The following is a 27864-nucleotide window of genomic DNA, read 5'->3' on the forward strand; positions in this document are numbered from 1 at the left end:
TGGGAGTAACTATTAATAAATGGTGAACACAATATATAAATGCCTTTTTGTTATTAAGGACCATTTAAATAAAGTTTTACTAAAGTGATCTTGATTTGCGTGTTAATAAAAGGGATACTTTCGGATTTTGGCAATGAGTCTGATGAACTCGTGGATATACTTTTCATGTCTCTGTGTCCAGTATGAAGGAAGTTAGAGGTAATTCCTCGAGCCAATTCTAATAGAGTTAGCACAATGAATGGAAGTCTATGGGTATCTACTAGCATGTATTTATCTAATAAATTACTTAACAAATGTATCTTTCACCACTTGATCAGTGGCTGAGTTCAGTGCAACTATTTTATCTTTGTAAATGTAGGCATCTGATCACAAATCTGTGGTTAGGGATTAACCTCTACTTCCAGCCATACCAGTTCTAGCAGACCACTTCTCATGCAGTCGACCCTGACTCCTATGCCTGCAGTCGCAGACATCCGTTTCATTGGCTAATGCTCTTGTCCCAAAGCCAATATGCTCTCTGTATATAAACTCCCCAAGAGTGCTGAAGGACAAAGTAAAAAAGAAAAGGGACTCTGAATCTTACGGTGGTGGACTCACTCAACAAAACATCAAAAAGGAAAACTTCATAAAATGTGTAAAGGATTAGCTGCGTTGCCCCAAACATGTCGGATAAGGTGAGATGCCAAAAGCAGTATGCTTTTTTTTTCTCATTTTGTAAAAATGCTGAGATGTTTTAGTATGGAAGTGGAAAGTTTAAAGTTGATGTAAATACTTGATCAAACATTTTTAACTGTCCAAAAAGTTACACATTTCCAGTTGCAGATATAAAAGGTATTGTTTCATGATCTTAATACCTGAAGGATAGCATTATGCTGACTGTATTCCCATTTGCAGCACCAACTCAGCTGCAGGTCAATTGCATCCACATGCAAGACAGGAATATTTAGCCAAGCTGAAAAGCAAAACAGAGGTTCACTATCTGCTCTTTGTCATCCTCTGGTCATGAATTTATAAAAACAGCATAAGCAGCCAAATGGGAAAGCTGAATCAGTATGATATATTGAACTGCCCTGTTCAGGTTTAATGGGATGATTAATATAATATTCATGCATGTGATGTATACTTCTATATTGAGTTATGGATTTCCTAAATCAGACTATTATCTGGAGAAGTATTTTTCTGAAATAGTAGGAAGTTCATAAATAACTGTTTTTCAAACAGGCATTCCCTGAAAGCCGCTCATCAGTCAAACAATTAGAACAGTTACCAGTTGATCAAAAACCCACAATTTAAGATGCAGAATATTATCCTTTTCATGGGGGATTTATTTTTTAATTACACATCGTTACTTGGAGATTTCCTAAAAAAAAGTTACCTAGACCAATGCTACTAACACGTCTAAAAATCGTAAAACATTATTTTCTTCTTCATGTGGGCTATCCTGATTTAAAACGTCAATGCCCTGAACTCCTGGGCAATCTCTTAATTACAGCTCTGGTTAGAATGAATATTCTGTAGAAACCCATGGAAATGTGTGGTCTGTCGTAGTTAGGGTTGAAAATTCCTGGAACTTTCAATAAATTCCTGGGATTTCCAGAAATTGCATTTGAAAGATCCCAGAGATAGGAGGGAATAAGCAGGATATCTGGAATCCTCCAACCAGGATTTCTGGAAAACCAGGGAATTGATTGAAAGTTTAGAAAAATGGTGCTATCTAGAACCTAAAAGGGTTCTTTGGCAGTCCCCATTGGAGAGCCCTTTGAAGAACCCTTTTTGGTTCCAGGTAGAACCCTATTGGGTTCCATGTAGAACCCTTTCACCAGAGGGTTCTACGTGGAACCCAAAATATTCTACCTGGAACCAAAAAGGGTTATATCTGGAACTAAAAAGGGTTCCTCCTATGGGGACAGCCAAAGAACCCTTTTGGAACACTTTTTTCTAAGAGTGTAGATGTAGTTGGGTGTCATCCAACTACGTCAGGAACCACAAGGTCTGTCTTGCTAACAAGAGGCTGCACGTGTGTCTGCATGTGTGGCTGGGGTTTTAGTTGAGCCCATCTATTGATCGCTGACTACATGGATCGATGAAAGTAACAAAGAGGAATCAACTACTTGAGGCTCACCACGTCATAAATTATTGATCAGACTTTGTTTTGTTGTCTGTGCTGTTTTTCTAACCTGAGTAATGGGAGCAGTAGATAATGATAAAGGTGGGTATTCTATTCAAAGTATTTTTGGTTTACTCACTTAAATGTCCTCTTTGTAAAAAAAAATGTGTTTGATTATTGCCTTTTTGCAAATGGCAAGTAAAATTGTTAGTGTGTTATTGTGTCCACAAAATATTGTGGACACTCTCTTTAAGTTTGAGATGGCTTAGAAGTGGGTCTTTTGATTATTATGATTAATAGTTAACATAATAAGCTGATTGAAGATTAAAATGAAAGTTATATTATAAAAATGACATAACCTTTTAGCCCTTTTATATGTTATGATTACATTATAGTGTAATCTAACTCCTGACACTGTGCCATTGAAAACAAAGGCTACATCACAGGACCTCTACTAATGGGTCTGATTCATCTGAGGATGTGTTTGTATTATCCTGGGTCTGAAAGGGTACATTTAAGATCCAAATAAATGAATGTGAAGGCCTAGTTTATGATAGTCCCTCCTTTTTGAGGTTTGGTATGTATTTTGCTCTGTTGCTGATTGCTGTTCAACTTGTATTATATTGAACTTGATTGATTAGTTATAGCTATCTGTGTCTCACTTTTTCTGAATACAATCTGCATTAGCCAAAGTCATTACTAGTGTTGTTATACTGTTCTAATTCATGAATGTGTGCCATTTAAAACATTACAGCATCCTCCTAAATGGCCTTATTTCCTCATGACTTTCCTTTCTTAGGGCTAAAGAGATCAAGTCTAAGTTGGGGGTTCTCCTCCAGAAACCTGAGAATGGCATTGACCTGATCATCCCATACCCAGAGAAACAAGAGAAGAAGCCAGAGAAGCTTCAGAAGTGAGTAGCACAGACAGTCCTCGCACACACAAAGATTAACAGGAATGCATTCTCTCTCGCGTGAGTGCGTGAACACACCTTATCGCAACATGGTCTGTCAGTTATATCCCTGACTCAGATTCAGTACATTTTCAAGTGATCATTTTACTTCAAGTGCTTCTCAAAGGAGTGAAACGTTTAGGCCTTACTCTACTTCAAACAGTGTCAAATAGACAATTGTAAATTGCTTCCATGATTTACTGCTTGGCTTTCATCTCCAGATCTGACTTAGAAAGAGAGGGAGAGCCTGTCTCCATGCCTGTGGAATGTCAGTATGCAAGTTAGCCTCATAATTGATAGCCGTGCATGGACAGAGACCATTGCATGTACTGTATCAAATGAAGAGTTCAAAGGTTGAGACATCTCCGTCCCAGGCACTGGAACTGACCAGACCAAGATAATGGTTGTTTATCACAAAAATGTATATACTGTACTATATGTGTTCAGTCTCTACAGTTTATCATGCACTACCTTCTACAGGGAAATAATCAGTTGTATGCATGATTACAGAAAGTGAGTGTTGAAGGAAGAGGAGAAAGAGAATGCAGGGGAGAGAGAATGAGGTGGAGAGAACATCCTGTGAAGTGTCACAGTGATGTTTACATGTTAAATCATCTCCAAATTGACCATAAAAGCATTGCATACTGCGGCTGTGTCTTCCACTTAATTGCGGAACCTCTTACATAATGGATGTTGCAAGCTATTTCCCCCACTAGCTCAGTAGAACAGCCATCAATAAAGATGAGATGCTGAAGGGCTCTCTCTCTGGCTAGTGTGTGTGTGCGTGTGCGTGTGCGTGTGCGTGTGCGCGTGCGTGTGTGCGTGTGTTAGAGGGAGGGCAATCAAGGACCTCAATGACCTTACATGGAGCAGTATGAAGAGGCTGTGAGTGACAAACTTCTGACCCTGGGGTTAAAACACTCCAGGTGGGATTCTCTGAATCCAGCTGTTAACAACATGGCCTTCTGATAATGGGCTGACTTGGTGAAGATGAATAGGCAGGAAATATAGTCCAATCAAAGGCTAATATTGTTTGGGCTTTCCAGTAGATAAGTCCTTCTTTGGTTAGTAAGGACTGACAGTGCTCATTTGCTTGTCTCATGTTAAATCAAGTTTACGGTGATTGACTATAATATGTGGGTGTTGTATTGTGTTTGTGTGTTGTACAGGCCCATTCCTGAGGAGGCTTCTCAGTGGCGTGAGTCCCTGGACCATGTGCTGACCAACAGTTGTGAGTATGCCCAGATCTACAGGCATGCGCACACAAACACACACACACAACAAATAAGTCCTTACGAAAAGCCATGAGGTCTTGTGTAAAACGATATGTTTCTTCACCCCATCATATTAAACTTTACGAGTCATGCCAAATACAGAGCAGACAGACTAGTATAAGATTACAGTAACTGATGGTATTGATTACAGTAACTTTGATGGTATTCACTCTTGTTATCCAGATCCAGAGAAGTAACATTTCATAATCCATCTGTGGGCATAATGTCTATATTGTGTAATAAATTAAACCTGCGTCTAAAATGAAACTGCTGGAAAATATGCCTTCCTCAAAGGCCTGGTCTAAACGTTCCAGTGTGGTGCATTCCTCCTGTGTGTGTGTGTGTGTGTGTGTGTGTGTGTGTGTGTGTGTGTGTGTGTGTGTGTGTGTGTGTGTGTGTGTGTGTGTGTGTGTGTGTGTGTGTGTGTGTGTGTGTGTGTGAGAATGCCAGGAATCTCTCCTTACTCATAACATACAGTGCATTCTGTAACTATTCTGACCCATTGACTTTTTCTACATTTCGTTACATTACAAACTTATTTTAAAATTGATTAAGACAAAATAATAGTTATTTTCCCCCCTCATCAATCTACACACAATACCCCATAATGTTTAAGAATTTTTGGAAAATGTATAAAAATAGACCATTTACTCAGTACTTTGTTGAAGCACCTTTGGCAGCAATTACAGCCTTGGGTCTTCTTGGTTATAACGCTACAAGCAGTGTTTGGGGAGTTTCTGCCATTCTTCTCTGCAGATCCTCTCAAGCCTTGTCAGGTTGGATGGGAAGCGTCGCTGTACAGCTATTTTCAGGTCTTGATTGGGTTCAAGTCCGGGCTCTGGCTGGGTCACTCAAGGACATTCAGGTCACTCCTGCATTGTCTTGGCAGTGTGCTTAGGGTTGTTGTCCTGTTGGAAGGTGAACCTTCACCACAGTCTGAGCTCCTGAGAGAGAGAATAAAGTAGATGTCACGGGTCAAAATTTTGATTGATGACCCTATGTGAACCTATGTGAACTCTATGTGAACCCTATGTAGTGATGACGTGTGCATGTCTTCTGGTCAGGCAAGCCTGGTTAGGTGGGGGCTATGGGGTGAGTAAGGGTCCATTTGACAGGCCTTTAATGATTGATGACCCAAGCCTGATAGACAAGCCTGGTTAGGTGGGGGCTATGGGGTGAGTAAGGGTCCCTTTGACAGGCCGTTAATGATTGATGACCCAAGCCTGATTTTATGACCCTATGTAATGATTTATGACCCTATGTCATGTAGAAGGGTGCATGCCCTGGGTTGAGTAAGTGACCATGTGTCAGGTCAACCTGTTACTGTTTCTCACGGTTTGGGTTGGTTAAGGCCCCTTATAAAGCCGCTGAACAATACCTGTTTAAGAGTGCACAAGATCTTAAGAATAACCATGGAATTTGGGATCGGTACCAAAGCAGTGATGACTGTAACAACTGAAACAGGCCTTCGGGTTGCCCATAGAGCAAGGGCAAAGTATCAACCAGCAATATATGATGCGCCAAAAAAACGTTTTTTAAATGTGTATAGAACCCAAATACCGCCAGCAAATGCTCTGACAGATCAAGTGTTGATGTCTAATGGCCAGCAGTGGGGGTATCGGTTTGATTACCTGGCCTGTAGAGTGACCCTCTATACGGTAGATGAAGGAGAAGAATATACAGACCAGACTGTAGGCTTGGAATATGGTGTTGAAGACTGGTCGGTTTTTCGCAAGGTTGTGTGTCCTGAACTGAGCCTTATCACCAAGGGGTATAGTGTGTTCACGGGCCACGAGACCCGTTGGGAAGGTACCCCGGACTCCTCAGGACAAATATTTCACAGGGTGAAAATACAAAGAAAGAATGGCCGACCGTGCGGCAGCGTGGAGTTCTATATCGGCACCGAGGCAATCCGAAACCACAAACTTAGGGGTGGTGGCCTGACTGGGGATACCCGACTGCGTCTGCTTATTCCTTTTAACAGTTGGGATGTACTGGAATTGAAAATGTTGCAACCGTTGGATGCTCTCTTTGTACAGAGCCAACAGCGTCAGAGCCTTGTTCATTTAAAGAAGTGCATAATATATACGAATCGTAAAGATTACGATGCAAAAGAGCCTCAAGAAGATACAGCGTCAGAAGAAAACTAAGTAAGCGGATGCTTTAACCCCGCCCCCCCAGATACCCAAGGGCCTTGTTCTACAATAAAAAGAAAAAAAGCAGCCAGTTCTTCATTTCAGCATACACCATGGATCTCCAGACCATCTACGAGGAAGCCACTACGTCATGGGGGCCCGACACTAAAGACTCTATGCCACGAAGCCCTACACTCTACGCACCCCTGGCAAGACCCGTGACACCCCCGACATTTACCCAGCCTGAGGATGTGTTTGATGGGGTGGCCAGTACTGTTTTTGTGGATACAATCAAGGCCTCTGTAGCTACACTTTTAAACGTGGTGATTGGCGAATATATACGAGAAAAATGCATCGGCTGTGAGATCAATCATCCCAGCCAGCGTCGTCATCCTTGCCTCTACGACCCTCCTAGATACTACTTTTTCAATCATTTTGAGGAGCTGGTGAAAAGACTGTGGTCCTGCCGTTTTATACCAGCGCTGGTCATCGCCCTGGAGTCTATGGGTATTGCGCCGTCTATCCCTAGAGTTTACGGGGTAACCGAAGCCTTCCTACATGAACTGAAGGAGGCCCTCTTCATCCATGAGAAACTCAAAGAAATCCGACACACCCTGGTGGACGACAACAAATACAGGGAAGCTGTGATGGCTGATGTGATGCTTTTCTGGCTCAATAAATCCCAAGAGACCGAGTGACATTTTGTTTATTTAGAGCTATGGGTAACTATGTGTCTACGATGTTTGAGCGAATAAATACATTTTTTCTTTTGAGAGACCTTACAAATGTTATGCATCAGATTATTGAAAATAAAGTGAACAATGTAAAGTTCTACACAACCCACAATACAGGGGTTATTGTAGAGCGTGTGTTAAAAATGGAGCAAATCATGAAACATGTCCGACATACGGGCGAGAGTTTACAATGGGCACATATGGTATCAAGGCTTGTTGAGGATTCTGAAGAACTAGAAATAACTTTGGCTAAGATTTTACATTATTTGTTTGAACCACCCTTTAATGTGAATGTGTATCATATTTGTTGTTTATATACTTATATATCAGACGTGTGTGTTTTAAAAATTCAGCGAAACAAACCTGTAAATCTAAACAATATATACAGGGTGTTGCATGCTGTGATTGTTGAGAAAACGGGGACTTGTATCTTGCAACAAATCCTGAATTGTCTGTATACGTAATAATTGTTGCATTCTTAAAATAAAAATTCACAAACTGAAATGTTGTCGTTATATGAAAGTGGCTCATTACAGTTATTGTACCTCAGAGAGGCAAGAAGGATGGCTGAGCAGCTGTTGAAAAACATATATTATAATCCCTCTAACCCCGGGTCTTATGGGGGTAAAGAGCGTTTACAGAGAGCTATAGTCGAAGAAACAGGTAGTCTGTTAAGCGATGCTAAAGTGAATGAATGGTTATCAGAGCAAGATGCCTACACTCTACATAAACCTGTAAGAAAACATTTTCCAAGAAATAGAGTTTTTTCTACGCATCCATTATCCCAATTTCAGGCGGATCTATGTGACATGCAGTCCCTTGCCGATAAAAATGATGGAAATCGCTACATGCTAACGGTTATAGATATTTTCTCTAAATTAGCCTATGTAAGGGTGTTAAAAAATAAGAGCGGGGCAGAGGTGACCAGGGCCTTTGAATCGATCTTGAAGGCAGGAGGCGCCCCCAAGAAAGTGCAGACGGATGGCGGAAAAGAATTTTTTAATCAAACATTTCAGAAGCTAATGAATAAGTATAATATAGTACATTTTGCTACAGGCTCTGATTTGAAAGCTTCGGTTGTGGAACGCTTTAATAGGACTTTGAAAGAGCGGATGTGGCGCTATTTTACAGCTCACAACACCAACCGATATACAGACATAGTTCAGGATTTAGTAAACGGTTACAACCACAGCTACCATAAGACTATACGTATGAAGCCCTCGGAGGTCTCTTCGGAAAACTCTTTTCAAGTCTTTAAAAATATGTATGGTTTGTTCCCACTTCGCCGTAAGAAAAAAATGACTTTTAAATTCCTAGTGGGTGACTTGGTGCGTATATCAAAGTTGAGGGGTGTTTTCGACAAAAAATACGAACAAGGCTTTAGCTCGGAGTTGTTTACCGTTACCGAATGTCTGCCACGCATTCCGCCGGTCTACAAATTAAAAGATTATGACGGGGATCTTATAGAGGGATCTTTTTATGAGAAGGAATTACAGAAGGTCCAGTTGGGTAAAGACAAAGTCTTTCACGTGGAGGAGATTCTAGATCAGAAGAGAGAAAAGGGTAAAAAATGGTTGCTGGTCCGCTGGAAAAACTGGCCTCAAAAGTTCAACAGTTGGGTATTGGAGCAGGATGTGGTGGAGGCAACGGGGGTTAATTTAAACCCCTAGTCATGATAACTAGCGCATCATTCGCGTGTACACAGTTGGGCATCATGGAACACAGCGGCTTCTACCTGACTCTCCCCAGTAATGCGTCGGCACAGATATATCGTAATAATCAGAGTTCGAAGTATACAACCTATTTTCCAAAGCCTATAGAGTTATCAGAGGCTTGGGAAGTAGGTCTCAGCGAGATTACATACCCCCATAGTTGGTATAATATCAAAGCTAAGGACCGTGATTTTTATTGCAAAAGGTTCTCGGAACCTGCGAAACTTATTAAGCTTAAAAAAGGTTTCTATAGAACCGTCGACAGGATCGTCTCAGAGTTGAATGAACACCTAACCCTGAACAAGATGGAAATATTCCTATTCTACAATCCAATCCATAAAAGGATACAAATCTCAGGGCCTGCTAACGGAGGTATAAAGACCAGCGGTAATTTATCCTACATGTTGGGGATGGGTCCCAATAAATGGACGTATGTGAACGATAAATTATTCCCATTCCCTGCGGATATACATGCAGGCTTTTACAACATATTTGTCTATACCGACATCATAACCTATCAAAGGGTCGGAGACAGCTGTGTGCCCCTCCTGCGAACAGTTCATATAGACGGCAAGGATGGGGACATCGTCACTGTCAATTATGACAAGCCGCACTACGTACATGTCAGCAAGAACTATATTGAAAACATTCTGGTTGAGCTTAAAACGGATCAGAACGAAAACATTGAATTTACTTATGGTAAAACGATTGTAAAACTCCACTTTAGACCCACCAAAACCTCTCTACATATATAATAGCTGTATTATATTTATAAACATAATACAAATAAAAGGGTTATGGAGCACCATCAGCTCGACCCTAACCGTTATGTTTCATACTATGTGGATCAAGTGGGTAATGGACTACCAGGATATCATGGAGCGCCGACAATGTATGGTTCGGGGATAGGAGGTATATTCCGTAACCTCTTCAGGATGGTTTTACCGTTTATGAAGAGAGGCTTCAGCATAGCCAAACCACATTTAAAATCAGCGGCTAAAAATATAGTAAGTGAGGTTGTAGCCAATGCTATGACCCGAAGGGCGTCACCAGAGGTGGAGCATCAAGAAGGCTCGGGGCTTATGATATTGTCTCGAAGGCCAAAAAAGAGACCCCCTGGTTTAAGGCGTAGACCTGCACCTAAAAAGCGTCGGTTAACTGTTAAAAGAACCTCAGTAAGTCAAAGACGGGGTAAAGTGAGGAGGTCTGTACCAAAACAGGCTAAAAGAATACTAGGAAGTATTTTCTAAAAGAATAAGTGACATGGCTCTTTTACATCGAATGTCCTCTGAAGCTATAAAGACAGAACTTGATCTTTTCACGGCACCGTTAACGCAGCATTCAATAGATAGATCCAGTTATGTGGAGATAGCCCCTCTCTCTGCTATTACCGATAACGGGCCTATCGAATTTTTCATACCAGGCCATGGTGACAACTATCTGGACCTCAACAACACCTTGGTGCATTTACGTCTAAAAGTGACCAAAAGAGATGGGTCTAATATTGCAGACGATGCCAAAGTGAGTCTCATTAATTACCCCTTGGCCACCATTTTCTCCCAAGTTGATGTGACTTTGGGTGAACGCCTAATCAGTCAAAGCAGCGCTACATACCCTTATAGAGCCATCATGGAGTGTTTACTAAACTACTCCGAAGACACTCTCAAAACCCAATTTAGCGCCGGGCTGTTTAGCAAGGATACTGCAGGAGCCTCTATGGAATCGACAGACCCTTCCACCGGTGCAAACAAAGGACTAGCGGCACGAGCTCGCTACTGCGCCGAATCTCGAGAGTTTCATTTGCTAGGCCCTATACACTCTGACATTTTCTTTCAAGAACGGTTACTCTTAAATTCGGTTGATTTAAGATTAAAATTAACCAGGGCCAAGGATGATTTTTGCCTGATGTCTCCCCAAGACGGGGATTTTAGTTTGAAAGTGTTGGGGGCAACCCTTTTTATTAAAAAAGTATCTGTATCTCCGGCCGTGCGCCTGGGTCACTCACATGCTTTGATGAAAGGAAATGCCCTTTACCCTCTCCAAAGAATTACCATGAAAACCTTTAGCATACCTGTGGACAGTAGAATCTGCAGTCAAGAAAACCTATTTCTAGGCCCTTTACCTAGATATGTGGTTATAGGTCTGGTTGATCACGCCTCTAATACGGGCAGTTTAGATAAAAACCCCTTTAATTTTCAGCACTTCAATGCAGAGTATGTAGCGCTCTGTCAGGACGGACGTCAGGTTCCGGCGAAGGCTTTCCAACCACAATTTAATAACAACATATCTGTGCGAGAATTTTACAATCTATTCCTGGCTACAGGGCGACATCTAAAAGATCTCTCTTTACCTATTGACAGAAATGATTTTGCAGAGGGTTACACATTGTATGCTTTCAATTTATCACCTGATGATGACACCTCAGGAAATCTGTCTGTGGTGTCCCAAGGTAACCTCAGGCTGGAAATGCGTTTCCGTACACCTTTAGCCTGTACAGTTAGCATGATTGTTTACGCATGCTCTGATTCAATCTTGGAAGTGAATGCCCGAAGACAGGTCTTAGTGGATTATTATTAAGGACCTTTGAACAAAGACATGAATACCCAAGAGTTGGACGGGCTCATGAGCCGCTTGATTGGAAAACAATTTTGTGGAGTGTTGGCTTGTGATGAATTACCTATGGAGATATGGTCTGAGAGGCCTGCAATGTTTATTGTCAATACCCATCCTAAACACATGCCTGGTGAACATTGGCTAGCTATGACATTAGAACAGGAAGGTGGACGAAAAATCTCAACTTTTTTTGATTCCTATGGCTTTCCCCCCGGTTTTTCACATTTCCCTAAATCTATTAAAGATTTTTTGACCCTAAACGGTACAAAGATCTACTACAACATCAAACAAGTGCAAGATAACCTTTCCACTACATGCGGTCACCACTGTGTATTTTACCTGTGCCAAAGAGCCCGGGGAGTTTCTTTTGAAGATGTTATGTCTCTTTATAAGGATGATTTAAGAAGTAATGATAACCTTGTATCTTGTTTTGTTAGAAAATATCAAAAGTGTTCAAATGTGTGTCCTTTAAGAACGCGTAATCAAGGCGTATGCTCACGTCATATGTTTCAAGAATGCCACAAATGTTAACTTGCTTATTTTTCAAATAAAAAATTTATTGAATTTAATCATAGTCATTCAAAAGTCATTTTCAAAAGTCTAACCACGCCGAGAGATCGGGTTTAGGAAAAGGTCCTGAGACGTTCATGGGAGTAAATGAGTTAGCATCATCGCTTTCATATGGGGCCGGTGTCGTTGGGGCATCTTTAGGGGTGCTGTATCTCGTTGAAGGCTTTTGTTTTAAAGCTTGAATCTGTTGACGAAGCTTATGGTTGGGTACACCGGAGAGGGGGATGTTGAGGATTGCCAGGGCCTTAAGAAACTGACGCCAGCCGGGAGGCCTTCGGTCATCAGCAACCTTGTGGGCAGCCGTGGTACTTTTAAGCAAGTCCTGCATATGGGACCCCCTAACCACAGAGCCCTGAAGGATAAACTCTCCAGAGTCGTTCCAAGCAGCTATCCCCTTTGAGTCTTTTATCTTGTTCATAATGTATTTAACATTCTTCCTGTTACGTAAAGGCACATGTGTCAGTAGGTCATGCATAACTTTATCTTCAAATGGCATTTGAGCTTCACCCGACATATTATCTCCACTAGGTAAGATCGACGGTACAGGCCTTACAGGGGCATGGCTATCGTTAGGTTCGACATCTGTTAAAGGGTCCGGTAGGGAAAGGGTTAAATGGTTAGTCTCTCTCTCCCCTTGCTTTACCCGAGTCAAATACCTTTGCATTAGGTTTGTGTATTTTTGAATCTTATCATAGGGGTTCAATCCTTTTCGGTTCAAAACATCCTTCATGGCCGTATCCAAATCATTTTCCGCTGTTTGTCTGATATCTTCAGGACCCTGCATTTGTTTTTTAAGTCTATCCAACTCTTGTTGAGGCACCAAGTACATTTTAGTGGCCATCACACCCACGTGTTCAACCACCACGTCTGGCCGCAATAAGGCTGGTGATGAAGGGCACGGCTATACTGAGTAAAGGTAGAAGAAAACCCCCAGACTGTTGTATACTATGTCTTTTCTTTTGAAGACTGGCCCTTTTATTGGCAAAGAGTTTGATCGCTGTCTTTTGTCTCCTTAATTTTTTCAATTGGTTCAGGGTGAGTGGAATGCGTCCTTTGAGAAGATTCAAAGCAATCTCACATAGGGCTAATATGAGATCTGAAGAACAGCGACCCAAGATGGCCTTCCGTTCTTTAGCTGTAGAACCTACTAGCCTTCTCAAGAGGGGGAGGTTTCTTTTTAAACGCAGAGACATAGCGTTTACTTTTTAGGAAGGTATGCAGCAGGCCTCTCCCCCGGAAACAGCCCTGTACGTAGCCTAAGGTGTTCTGGAGTATTTGCTTTTAAATCCACGATTAAATAAGAAAATGGCTCTTTGGTAGCGTCCTCATAGCTCTCCATAAAGTATGATTTCCGTCCAGGGTACATCTGCTGAGCTAGAGTGCTAATTTGCAGTTTGTCTCTAGGATTTTTAAACAATACCATGTAGTTGGCATTCAAGCTAATGGTCCGACTATTTTTACCTTGGTGAAACACATTCTGGACCAAGTAAAGCACGGACAGGTTTCTATGATGAGTATATTGGGTAAAAGCTCGTGCAATTTCAGGGTGTTCGCTACCAGCAAATAGCATATCGTCCAAAACCAGCAGATTATTTACATGTGGGGGGAGAAGTTCATCATCAGACAGAGAATCGGGTATTCCTTCAACAAACTTGATTTTTATTGTCTTCAATAATTCATCATACAGAGGTTGGTAACATGAATAACACCATACAATATTGTCAGGCTTTTGAGATAACACATGTTCAGAATTCTCTAAAATACTTTTTACAAAAAAAGTTTTGCCACTGTTTGAAGGGCCGGCAATTAATGCTGAAAAAGGCAATTGTAGCCGGGGGTCAAAACCCTCGACAGCAGTCATAATATCTTAAGCTTTAAGACACACTGGGGCTTGTAGCATAAGTCAGTAGCCAAAGGGCAATGTGGTACCGTCAGGCAATAGCTGTCTCTTGTCATAGACTACCCTGAATCTTTTAGTGAGTGGTGCGTTTCTTAGATGGAACCCCTTTTTATCCCTCACTATTTTGTTGTAGGAGCTCAAAATCTCCAAGTCACTATTCTTGTCCTTTACGAACCCCTCGACCAAGCGCGTGATTGATTCCAAGTTTACACGCGGTGCATTTTCATAGTTTTGAGTCACGCCTTTGGCTTTCAACACCACGTGATTGGCTTTAGTCCTAAAAGCATAGCTTTTTGGACCACATGAGGACCATTCTGTAATATGGTCACCCTCTTCGAGTTCACTCGTTAAACCCCCAAGATAGTTGCTAAGTGGGGGGGTCCAATCCCCCGGTTTGCTTACATAGACCACAGAGTCTGTGTCGTGGTAAAGAACCCGCCTCTGAAGCTGTTCCATGAGGGTGTACAGTTCAAGGCGGCCATAGGCTGTGGTAAATGCTGCAAGAAACACATTTACATTACCCGGGGGTAGAACCCACTTTTGGTGGCGCCTCCATTGCACCAAGGCAATGTCTTGACTCAAGAAGGAAAAATGTGAAATTTCGTATTGGTCCGAAAAAACAAATTCCAAAAATTCTTCGGGGTCTTTAATGATCGAAGTTGTTAGCATATTGCATCTCTGCGCTAATTTCCCCCAAAGGGAGTTCAAGTACAATTTCGACACATTTCTTTTGGTTTTGTTGACCTCTATTCTGTCAGGGTCAAGAAGTATGCCTTCTCTGTCATGGTAGTCTTGAATGTACTGGTCTTTACTTTCTTGATCTGTGACCGATGCAGGATAGCCTGAAGCCATCTGCTTGCATCTCAAGAAGGTTTTGATGTACTCTTTAAAAAGTGTGTCTGATTTCCTGGAAAAGTTCCACACTTCAAAGATTTTGGCCACACGATACCCCTTCTCTAAAGCCTTAGAGAATTCTACAGTGACCCATACACCGGTCAGGGCTCTTTCTTGATCTGTGTGATCACAGGGGTTTTCCTGGTTGTGGTTTTCACAGCATGTGCGACAAAGGGGAAAGAAAAGTTTTCCTTTAGGACCCTTGTAAGGCAACACAGGTATAAACAGCCCCCTAGGAGGGTAGACAGTCGCTTTGATTAAACCAAAATAATTTTGGGGTTCGTCAAAGTCGCTGTGAATAATTTCAGGATGCCCTATAGGATAGAATGAGGAACTCATTACATGAGGATATAGGGATGTAAAATCTACATAGCCTATTGTCTCGTCGGGTTGAGCTACATAACGCAATGTCAAAGCATTGGTCCGGCCTCCAAACAAGGCCTGTCGCGGTTCCAGGGGCTCTGGAGGGTCATAATGGGTAAGGAAGGCCTTAACACTAGGATCTACCTTTTTGAGGGCTGTCCATTCGTGCTCCCACAAAACCACAACTTTTAACCCGTAAGTAGCCTTTAAAGAATTCAGTTTGTCTTGAAACTCTTGGTACATTTCCCCAAAAGTCTTTTGGGTTAGGACACACAAGGTGTGGGGGACAAAGCATAATTTACAACCGTGGAAGAAACAACCGTTGTACTCATACACTGTCTCAACCCCGTCAATCTGTGTGTATCCATCTACATGGTAAGGCCCAAAAGCCTTCTCCCCCCGATTCAAAGCATGTTGGATAAAAATATCTTTATCCTGGGCCAAGTACTCCAACCATTGAATGGAACCACTAGAGTAGGCCTTGAATTGGCGTCGGTAGTTGTCTGGCGATGGGATAGCTATAGATTCAGGAGTTAGATAGTGTGTACGATAGGTTTTCATGCACGCTGATGCAATAGTTGTACAGCTCCAGGGGTCAATGCCCGCATCTTTGATTACCTCTTCTCTGAATCTGAGGCATCCTTCACGAAGTATAACAACGTCATTGTCACAGTATGATTCCATCTCTTTATGGAAATCAAAAGTGCCATGTCTTACGGTCTCGTACCATGTCATGAATCTCTCACGCTCTTTGGGAGACATTTGATCACACCCGTACATTTCGGGGGCTGGATAAGATCCTATATAATGTAGATTCTCCTCAGATGTGAAGAAATGAGGGAAATAGCCTTTGACAGAGTTTTCAAAACCCAAGGCCTCTGGCATTTGAGCCAATCTCATGGGTAAGAAGCTTAAGCTGTCAATGTATCTCTGTTTGAAGGCGGGGTCAACAAAGCATAATATTTTACTCCCTTGAGCTATGACACTGGGTGCCACGCCTTGCTGTATCAAAGGGTTCAGAAGCAGATAGGAGTCATAGGCCCTAGCATTGTGAGCTATAAACGTGAAGTTTCTGTACTGGGCTTTTCTAAAATGTTTTAGAAAGAGTCGGGCACAATCGGGTCCCTCGGCCGACCATTTTTCACCCTTGAAAGTCATGGTTGACACAAAAATAGGCAAATGAACCCCTGATTGCTGAGTTGTCTCAAAATCATAAAACACATATTTCTCTGTATGTTCATCTTCAGCCAAGGGCTGAATGTAACACTCATGTGTTACTTCTTGAACCGCTTCCGCGTCTCTGCTTTTCAAAGGACCTTTACAGATTGGGCAGTGTATAATTCCACAAACATGAGGTTTAGGGCTATCTATTTTAAGGTTGTAATTGCAATGACATTTTGGACATTTCTTGTTAATGTCACAACTGCTTACAGATTTACATGCCTTGGGATGCCATGTTTCAGTTTTGTGTTTTTCGTAACAGTAGGCCGAACGACATGTGCGGTGACAATCCGCACAGGGGGTCAAGTTTAGCGGCTGCATAGGGCAATGTTTATCCAGACATACTGAACAGTTGTAACGGCACGAGTGCCCCCCCATGCGTGTGTAGCCGGTATGACAGGCTGGACAGACATATGGCGCGCCTAAAAAGGCTGTGATGTTAGTTACGGCATAGTAATGCTCATTTTGCACATAAAAGTACATAGTCTTAGGATGTGGTTCGGGTATATTTTGGAACTTGAGGAGAGCGTCATTAGCCCTACTGTGGTACAAAACCACAATCTTGATGTTCAGAAAGTTTTCAAATTTGACTATGTCTGAGAAAGCCACAGCATCCTGTATACCGAGACCCACCGCAGTTTGTAGCTCTCGAGCTTTATGTAACGCGGCTTGATCCGTACATCCTGGGCTGAGTAAGTGGGCCAAACCTATGGCAAAACATAGCTTATTACCTGGATTGTGAACGTTTATGAGATAGGCCCTTTTATTGCTTATGATTTCGGACTGCATTAAACTCTCGAGCTTTCGTCTCTGACCCCCGCCCCCTTGTGGTTGGCGTACTAATTGTACTACAAGTTCGAGGGTCCTATCTGCTAGCACGTTTAAATTTGACTGTACAAGGCGTTCTAGCAGTTTAACAAATTGTTCAAGCTCTGCTTCACCATTCTGTAAAATAAGCGATACCTTGCTCTGTAGACTGTCTCCACAAATTTCCAACTGTAAGAGATCCCTAGGTTCGCTATAATCTCTAATCCTCGCTAACAGTTCATTCAAAGTGTCCATAAGCATTACGTAAAACACAGCATATTCCCGAATCTGACCCCCCCATGCGAAATTGAAAAACTGGCGAACCTCAATATTGTTGAATTTATTTCGACGCAAAACATGTACACTTCGATCAAGACCTCCCCCCTCCAGATTTACTAGGCAATTGTCCAACTGTTCAAAAACATCGTATTGGGTTTCAGACTCTTCGGACATTGGTGTTAAAGGCTGATTTATAGGTGTCTGGGGTGCCGAATTAAACCTAGCGCTCTCGTTCTGTACACTGATCTCAAGACCGCCCCCCTCCAGATTTGCTAGACATTTGTCCAACTGTTCAAAAACATCATATTGACTTTCAGACTCTTCGGACAATGTTGTTAAAGGCTGTCTTAGAGGTGTCTGTGGGGCCGAATTAAACCTAGGGCTCGCGTTAAGCTGGGTAATTAGAGATATGATGGTTTCGGGAATCTGTGTTAACATGTTTTCCTCGGAAGGCCCTGACTCATTCATACGTGTAATAATGTCTATGAGTTCGGAGGGAATCTGGGATAATAGATTTTCATCTATTGTCATTATGTCAATTACCCCCGAATCATTCATATGGTTAACTATATCTTGGAGCTCTGTAGGGATCCTGTCTAAGAGGGTTTCAATTGTCTCACTTTGGTCTATAGGGGGCGCCATCTGTCTAATTAAGGATGTGTGTGTGTGTGTGTGTTTACATGTGTGTTTTTTAACGGCGGTATTTGCTTGTTTTAGCCCTAATGTTTTTTAACATACGGGGTAGCTCGCTACGCCAGAATGACACATCCTGATTGTATTGATGCTCGAGTAGAATACACATGCGCCTCTGGAGTAGAGCCTTTCGTGATTTTAAACCCAGGGTAAACGCTTTGAAAAAACGTTCTTGGTCTATTTCAGAATCTGCTGTTTCCCCCACAGAATTGGCCGATTCAAGAAGGTTGGCAGCTTCACAGAACATCAAATCGTCTACCTCAGAAATGTCATTTAAATCTTTGACATCATCAGGTTTCGCTGGTGTCTTTGGAGCCTCCTCGGGGATGCTTGTCTGGGCATCCTCCGATGTTTGTGCGTTGTGTTCATAAGCCGGTGAGGAGTCTGAAATAAAAATAATACATACACAAATAGGTTATTAACCCTAAAATATGTTAAAAAGGCCAAATACATTTCAGATATAAGCCTATATATTAACAATACATTAATTAAATACCTCGGCTTTTTTGACGAGGGCTGTTCTGAAGAAGCTCTGAAACCAGGGGCTGTTGTCTTTGTTCAACCTGTATTACAACATCTGCAGGTCCGGTAGATGGGGAGCCTGAAAAAAACAAACAAACAAAAAAACAGCATTAGGCCTTGTTTTAACATATTCCGGCATAAAAAAAATATATAAATATTAAAATAATAATATATATAAATAATAATATATAATTGATTCATACCTAGTCCTTGGAACGACGTCTCGTGAATATCGGCCAAGTAGAATTGTTCGGGTGAAGCGGAACTGTGGATCTGAGCACTAATTATCCTTTGGTGTTTAGAAATATGGGGGACAACGTTGTCCTGGCCAAGGGGAGTTGACCTGCCGTTTAAAGTCTCTGTTCGCTGCTTTTGTGTAAATACATCCTGGGAGTAGGGCAGAATTGTCTCGTAGTCATATGCTTCGCAGAAACCGTTCAGGCTCCATAGGGCATCGTTTAACCTTCTAGGCTTTAGGTCCTCTGTAAACATATAAAATAACTTTTAATATAAGATGCCCACACTTTTTGTTTTTAAGGTATAAATATTTTTATGTATGGAATTCTTGGAGCTTACTTACGTTGACAATTCAGGGCAGGCGTTTGTTTGTAGGCACTTTGTTTCGGAGCCCCATTGGATGGTTCGAGCTCAGTTATACCTCGGAGTATCTGCGTGAATGCTTCAGAATCTATAAAACATTCGACAATATTAAAGCTATAATCACTTTAGCTAATATTGCCTTGTTATACGGTAAGCATACTGATCCTAATGATTGTTTAATATTTCTATAACATCCCACGCTTTTCAAACAATTCCCCACAACAATCAAATCTAATAAAGATTTATTTCAAGAACTCACCTTGCGATAGATCCATTAGACTGTTTTCCCCGATTATCTTTTTTAACGCTTCAGTCCGATAACGATTCTTGGAGTTTCTGTAGGTGCTGTTTGCATCGGAACTAAAACGCTGCTAACATTGCCCATGGTTTCTAGCGCTTTTGTACCCTACGACCTAGAGAAAAACCCCTGAATGATTTTTTTACATAGCATTTGGGGTTTGTCGTTTTTTTCGGGCTATACCCCCGCCCATGGTATATTTGACACATTTCAAACACATGGTATTGGGTGTGTCTAAACATTAGGATCCTTTTGGAGCTTCTAAAATCTCCGGGGTGCTAGCACCTAGATGCATGGGGGTGTGTTGTTCTCGACATCGCTGGGATGAATGACTTTTTAGCCCACCTAAAAAAAATAGTTTTATGAAAGGCCTTTAAGATTAGGAGTCGTAAGACACAATATTATTGTTGGGGGGTAGGCATCTGTTTTGCAGGCTAGTGTAAACCTTGGTTTCAAACGACCCACCAGGCATGCATGGGTATTTTTTTAACAAACAACCCGCCCCCCTTTTTCTGTTTTTGAAACACACACACACACACACACACACACACACAGCCACTACAGAAAACTCCCTCACGCACATGCGCGCGCACATGGCTTTTTCCGCAAGATTTTTCTCAGGGACAGACTGCGCTAAGAGTGAACAAACGCGAGAGTTCATAACGTGGTGAGATTCTGATTTTAAAACCATTTATTTCATTCAAAATATTTAGTACATACATTTTATATCGTTACATTCTTAAGGTATTTTACGATGCCTTTCTTACAGATCCTGGGAGCTTATGCAACCAACCGCCATTGTCCGTGTCGAGTTCACCCTCAAAAGGCAAGGCTCTCTTGCTATGTCCATCAACACATGGTAAGTTTTCACTCCAGGGGTAGATCCGCCGTCGGGCCTTTTGGTCTTGACTCTGTCTCAAGGAAAGCCTCGCCCAGCGCTTTAACTGTTCCCCATTTTGGAAGAGAATGTCCAGCTTATTCATAAGTGTTATGAAAATTGGATAATCCACCCATTTAAAACTAAACACAGGAATAAAAAAGTTTACATGTTTGCGGGCTCTGGAAGCTACCGGAGAATTGACAGACTTTGTAGCATTAGCCTTATCATAAAGGTCACAGGCTAAAATTGTCACTTTGTTGTCAGGGCTATAGTCCCTTGAAGCAATTCTTAGAGCCTTGAGATCACTGCGGCCGCAGACCTGTTCTTCCAACGCATATCCTGGCACATTTGTAACACTTAGGACCTGTTCAATTTTACAAAGAGCCAGCCTGATGTTTAGCCATTCTCTCATCCCCAGAGCCGGGGGAAAACTCCCAGGTTTTGCAGGATAAAGGGGTTTGGGTCCACGGTCTGTGAATATCTTTACCGTAGAATCCTCCGGGTGGAATATGTAAGACATGTGGCCCTCACTCGTCCCCAAAAATCCTTTAAAACATTCTGGAGCTTCACACAGAACTTCTTCAAGGCTTTGGTCACTGGGTTCATGACAAGCCGAGCATAACATCCCTAAAATTGGCATAGGTGTCATTTTTGTTTAATATTCAGGGGGGTTATCATGTACAGTCTTAAACAGGTATTGTTCAGCGGCTTTATAAGGGGCCTTAACCAACCCAAACCGTGAGAAACAGTAACAGGTTGACCTGACACATGGTCACTTACTCAACCCAGGGCATGCACCCTTCTACATGACATAGGGTCATAAATCATTACATAGGGTCATAAATCAGGCTTGGGTCATCAATCATTAACGGCCTGTCAAAGGGACCCTTACTCACCCCATAGCCCCCACCTAACCAGGCTTGTCTATCAGGCTTGGGTCATCAATCATTAACGGCCTGTCAAATGGACCCTTACTCACCCCATAGCCCCCACCTAACCAGGCTTGCCTGACCAGAAGACATGCACACGTCATCACTACATAGGGTTCACATAGAGTTCACATAGGTTCACATAGGGTCATCAATCAAAATTTTGACCCGTGACATCTACTCTATTCTCTCTCCTGAGCTCTCTGGAGCAGGTTTTCATCAAGGATCTCTCTGTACTTCCATCTTTCCCTCGATCCTGACAAGTCTCCCAGTCCCCCCCACTCAAAAATATCCCCACAGCATGATGTAGCCACCACCATGCTTCACCGTAGGGATGGTGCCAGGTATCCTCCAGAAGTGATGCTTGGCATTCAGGCCAAAGAACTCAATATTGGTTTCATCAGACCAGACAATCTTGTTTCACATGGTCTGAGAGTCCATTAGGTGCCATGTGGAAAACTCCAAGTGGGATGTCATGTGCCTTTTACAGAGGAGTGCCTTCCATTTGGCCACTCTACCATAAAGGCCTGATTGGTGGAGTGCTGCAGAGATGGTTGTCCTTCTGGAAGTTTCTCCCATCTCCACAGAGGACCTCTGGAGCTCTGTCAGAGTGACCATCGGGTTCTAAGTCACCTCCCTGACCAAGGCCCTTCTCCCCGATTGCTCAGTTTGGCCGGGCGGCCAGCTGTAGGAAGAGTTTATGTGGTTCCAAACATCTTCCATTTAGAAATTATGGAGGCCACTGTGCCTTGACACAATCCTGTCTTGGAGCTCTACGGAGGCTTCCTTCGACCTCATGGCTTGGTTTTTGCTCTGACATGCACTGTAGACTGTGGGACCTTATATAGACCGGTGTGTGCCTTTCCAAATCATGTCGAATCAATTGCATTTACCACAGGTGGACTCCAATTAAGTTGTAGAAACATCTCAAGGATGATCAATGGAAACAGGATGCACCTGAGCTCAATTTTGAGTCTCAAAGCTAAGGGTCTGAATGCTTATGGAAATAATATATATATATATACCTGTATGCATACATTATATTACATTTGTAAAACTTCCTAAAAACCTGTTTTCACTTTGTCATTATGGGGTGTAGATTGTGTGTAGATTGATGAGGAAAAACATTTATTTAATCAATTTTAGAGTAAGGCTGTAATGTAACAAAATGTGGAAAAAGTGGGTCTGAATACTTGCCGAATGCACTGTACATGTGTAAATCATATATTCATCTGGGATCAGATATGTACAGTGCTTACGTACATAAGTACATGATTTTGTGGGTTGTAATGGTACCACATGCTTTGATCTTAGTGTATGGTAGTAGCCTAAACACACACACACACACAACCATCAGATTAACCCAGTGGTGCAACTTCTCTGAGCAGCCCCATCAGTCTCCTCTCCAGCAAAACTCATAGCTTGTAGAGCAGCTATGAAGCTATGAGAGGTTAGGGATGTTATTGTAACATCCCCAGATAGAGCTCAGCTCAAAATTAAAGTGATTAATTACCCGGGAACTGGAAACTGCTGTGCTCTGATTATCTAATGAAGAACTTTGACATTAATATTACAGTTAATGTGGATTCCCCCTGAGTTTCCCTCATGGGGTTTAAATAGGTGTTGTTCAATGTTCTATATTTATTCTCAACCAAATGTTCTACTGTATTACTGCAAACACTCATACAGCCACATCACTTAGGATAGAGAGTGAAAACAATATGGAGCAAAACAAACATGGGAAACACCAAAACTCTGGCTTCTTTCAAACTTAAATAAGGTGTGCTTGAAATCGCATCACAGCTGACATAAAGTGCAGCTCTCCCCAACATCTCTCATGCTCAACTGGAGCACTCGGCCAGCCACTCCTGAATAGCACCTGGGCCAACACAGGTGAAACACCTTCCTACTAACGAGATGGCAACTAGCACAGGTATAACACATACTGACTGACGAGGGGACACCAATCGGTGCACCCTACGTGCTAAACGTGCTAAAGTTCAACCTCAAAATATAAATGGAAAACCCAAATCCTGTAATAAAAGCAATATTGTAAAATAGGGAACTAGTAGTCGTAGGGGCAGAAATCTTGCAGGAGGCAGGCTGTTCTGTTGCAGAAGCTATGCTTTTACGTTCAGGTGACGATTGTGGTCTAGACCCACAATCTGAAATATTTACAAAATAATACAATTTACATTTACTTAAATGAAAAGAAATGCCTTGCAGGCAACCTGTCTATTCCATAAAGACTCAGGTTGGGGTTATACCAGGCTTACAGAAGCCTCCCCTTACAACTACCAAGATCACTCTGCCAAAGAAACCAAAACCAGGAATTTAAATTCTCTCTGCCCCTCCCTGGGACATACCACTTTCGAAATGACAAATAAGCCACATACTGTAACTGGTGTTAAATGCAAAAGGCATAGGCCTATTTCAAAATTCTTAATCACATATTAGTGTTAAGCAAACAATCATAATCAGAACTCGTTCATAAAGGAACTTCATTTAATTCACAATTCACACTCATTCATAATATTGGCGTCCTGCCGGAAGGCCATGAAGGCACCCGCGCACACACACAACTTTTACAAAACAGGTACTCTGGCAAAAGGCAACTAACAACAGGAATGCTGGGAGGCTGTGAAATATCTAGGTAGCTAGCTACCTCCTCATTTGACTCAAGACTACTTGAAGGGCTCAAGCTACTACCTTGCATTCAGGCAACCTAGCTAGCTAGCTACACTTCAAACTCTAGCCCTCTAGGGATATCAGAAAATGTTAGCTAGCTAGCTAGCATTTAGGTTAGCGTAGTTATTTAACTAGCTAGCTAGAGAAAAACGTAACCACCAAGTCATGTACAATGTGTCAAATAATTGATTTCCTCACATCCGCTAGCTAAATTGCTTTCTCAAACAGGTTTCCAATTATTGGTTCCTCAGTTTCCCCATTGCCCCTCTGGCGCCAAAATCTAAATGAACGTAGGACCTTTGAACCACTACCTGAGTGTTCCTTCATTTGCTAAATTGTATAAATTTTAGTTTGTGACATTGGAGTGTGTGGTTAACAAAACAAATAATTTCCTAATGTTTGTTTTGCAGTTTGAGTTTAAAAAAATAATTTGTTTGTTCTCCAAAACTTCTCTTGAAAGTGTTTATGGCCGCCATTTTAATTTAGACATGAAGTGCTTCCTGTGTGGCAATGATACATGTACACTTTCTTTTCACATTCAATGTGGGAATTCTGCCTGGGACCCACAAGCAACAACTAACCTTTATTTTAAAGTGTACACTAAAGAACATTTGACACAGATGAGGAGCTCCAAGAACTAACCATCAAACAATCACATTTGATGGAAATAAATAAAGTGAAGTGGCTGAATCAGGATGCTGGTTATTTATTTATATATAGTCAGGCCCAGTATAATGTTCTCAATTCAGCAAACACTTTTATACAAAATGACTCACAGCAACATATATTGAGGATTAGCGGGCCATGTAAGAATCCAACCTAAACTCTGCTGTTGTAAACACTGTGCTACTGTACCAACCACATAAGCTATCGGAGCTAGTCCTATCACATCATCTAACAGTTTAAAACAGAGGCACAGTGGCAGTTTGTCTCTGGAATTCAGGTCTCATGGGAGATGTTAGAGGATTGGCGCAATGCTCTCTGTGTGGCAGGAAAATATGGGACCACTTGTTCTCTCTCTCTTTCTCCATCTATCTCTTTATCTCCAAGGTGGCCTGGCTATGTTCCGTAGCTTCCTGCGCTCTGAATTCAGTGAGGAGAACATTGAGTTCTGGGTGGCCTGCGAGGACTTCAAGAAGACCAAGTCTCCCATGAAGATGGCTGTGAAGGCCAGGAAGATCTATGAGGACTTCATCCAGACCGAGGGACCCAGAGAGGTGACAGAAAATGTGTCATCAAATCTGTGGTTGTATTTGTTGTGGAAGCCCAGACTTACCTTTGCCTGCCTTTCTGTGTCTCTTTCTTGCTCTCTCTTCCTCCCTCCAGGTGAACATTGATCATTACACCAAGGATGTGACCCTGAGGAACCTGGTTGATCTTTCCCCTGTGACCTTTGACCTGGCCCAGAAGAGAATTTATGCTCTGATGGAGAAGGACTCCTTTGGCCGCTTCCTGAGATCTGAGCAGTACCAGGAGCTGGTCAAATAACGAGATGATCACAGAATAAGGGTCAATTCCAAACCAATTGGATGGAATTAGGCCTTTTTTAAATAATTTGATGCAATTGACACAAGCGAGACTGCAGTTATGATAACTAAGGGCCATCATAAAGATTTATCTTATTCTATACCAACTTAAATCTATATTTCAAATTACTTCTATATTTGTCTTATCTACCTGCAGCCAATCAAAATGTCACATGTCAATTCAAAAAGTAGAGTGTGGAACATGCATTATGACAGTATTTGTTCAATGAGAGACAAACAAACCACCAATCAATTAAACAGTGATTTAAACAAATACATTGGAAAATCACAATCTCTTGGGAAGATTTACCAAAGGTCATAAATATTGCAGATAAAATCTCTCGCAATCATTTTGTCCCATAGTCTAAATAAAAAGGAAGATCCTAGACAGACAAATAGACACACCATATTTGTACATCATAGCTTTCCCAGAAAGAAAACTGAAGTGGCTTTCAGAGTTTCTGTAGAGAACAATCTGACCTCTGCCTTGAGACTCTTAGTGACACATTCAGTACCCATCAAGTGTTCTAAATAGGGGAGAACGGGTGAGGGACTTGGCCACACTAGCGTTCACACAGCCAAGTGATAAACAGTTTAAAAACAACAGATATAGAGACCAAGTGTCTTGAGTAGCTGTGAGTTGGCTCCAACATGCTCTCAGGCCATCCTTGGGATCAGTGGTAGGCAGTTTGTTCAGTGGTTCACGGGCCACTGCGTTGTAAGTTGCTAAAATGGGAAAACCAAGTAGGGATGGATCTCAGAAAAGAAAATAACTCAGTATTTTCTCCAGATAATTATTTTTTACCCATTTGAACTAAGTAGGCATAAATTATTCCATCTTAGGTCATTTCAGCCATTCATTTTACCTACAGATGGTCATGAAGCAAAGGAGATGAGGAAAGGACACACGCAATACAACAACATTTTAATGTTTAGGGACTTTACTAACCTAACCGAAGAGAAAGATATGCACTCCATTATTGACTAACTAATCTTATTTGGTATTTCAATACAGCTTTCAGCATTTCTGTTTGTCACTAACCATTCACTATAATAACTAGCCTTCACACCTTTTATAGTCAGAGAAGTATATGGTTTTGAGGGTGGAGGTCTTTGGTTATGCAAAGGTTCTCTCAGTCCCATGTAGCAATAATATATCACTACCTTACAGTGTGTTTTTATAATGCTCTTCTGTGTTTTTATGTATTTAAGAAGTGCAGCTGTCATAGCCATATCATTGAAGTACTATTACACAAATACTCAAGTCCTTATTGTTGCCCAATACAGATTTATTTGACTTTCTGCAACACTGCAGGTCAGAGGTTGACAATTGTGGTCATTTTAATTAACTGATTTTCCCATTTATTTTCACTTGAAGCTAAAGTGACAAAATGTTAGATCACATACTTTGTAATCACTTGATATCATATAGTAATTTAAAGTTTAGTAACAATACCAACACAAAAAACATGTTTCTAAAGTGGCATTGATAAGGGTATCCAGTTGCATAGATTGGCCAATCTACTGCTATTGCCCAAGGTGTCATGCCTTTAGTGAAAACACTTGATGAAAACATCAGTAAGGACTTGTGTGGTGCTAAGTTAATATCTGACTCATACAGTCTGTGCATGTATTATTTGTAGTCACCCACATAAAAGGCATCAATACATTAAATTCCTGAAGATGTATTTATTTTCTATGTAAATACAGTATCTACCAGTATTTAGTAGTATTTGTGTTGATTAAGTTATTCATGACTACCCCATTGGAATGAATGGGAGTTGTGGCCAAGAGAGCACCGGGGTCCAGGAGTATCTAGGAGAGGTCTGTCTTTTCATTGTCATAAAAGAGAAAACATCTGACTATCTATTGTCACTCTGTTTTTATTATCCAATATCGGAGGATTTTTTCCCTTTTTTGTGATCACAAGTTTATCATTAACTGAAAACATCTCTCAACATAGTACCCAAGAGAAGGCATACTCAAGGATTACACAAGCATATTTGTATCTTATAAACACCAAGTGTTTCATGATAAGTAATTATGTGTCTTTGTGTGATGACATAAGGGATATTTATTAAACGGATACATATACAAAAGGAATAAAAAAAACAAATCATCTTTTTAAACCTTGAGCATGATAAAGCTCATTGAAAATAAACACCCA

General features: G+C 41.5%; 1 protein-coding gene across 1 annotated transcript; it reads left to right on the forward strand.

The window, feature by feature from the left end:
• The first annotated feature begins 466 nt into the window (after positions 1–466).
• LOC109902734 (regulator of G-protein signaling 5) lies at positions 467–27560 on the forward strand. The gene is made up of 5 exons (XM_020499340.2): positions 467–674; positions 2907–3020; positions 4229–4290; positions 25222–25388; positions 25498–27560. Exons 1-5 carry the CDS (start codon positions 631–633, stop codon positions 25657–25659), a joined length of 549 nt encoding a protein of 182 aa, XP_020354929.1. The 5' UTR covers positions 467–630; the 3' UTR covers positions 25660–27560.
• Positions 27561–27864: the final 304 nt, after the last annotated feature.

The sequence above is a fragment of the Oncorhynchus kisutch genome, linkage group LG13 (genome assembly GCF_002021735.2).
Source record: "Oncorhynchus kisutch isolate 150728-3 linkage group LG13, Okis_V2, whole genome shotgun sequence".
NCBI lineage: Eukaryota > Metazoa > Chordata > Actinopteri > Salmoniformes > Salmonidae > Oncorhynchus > Oncorhynchus kisutch.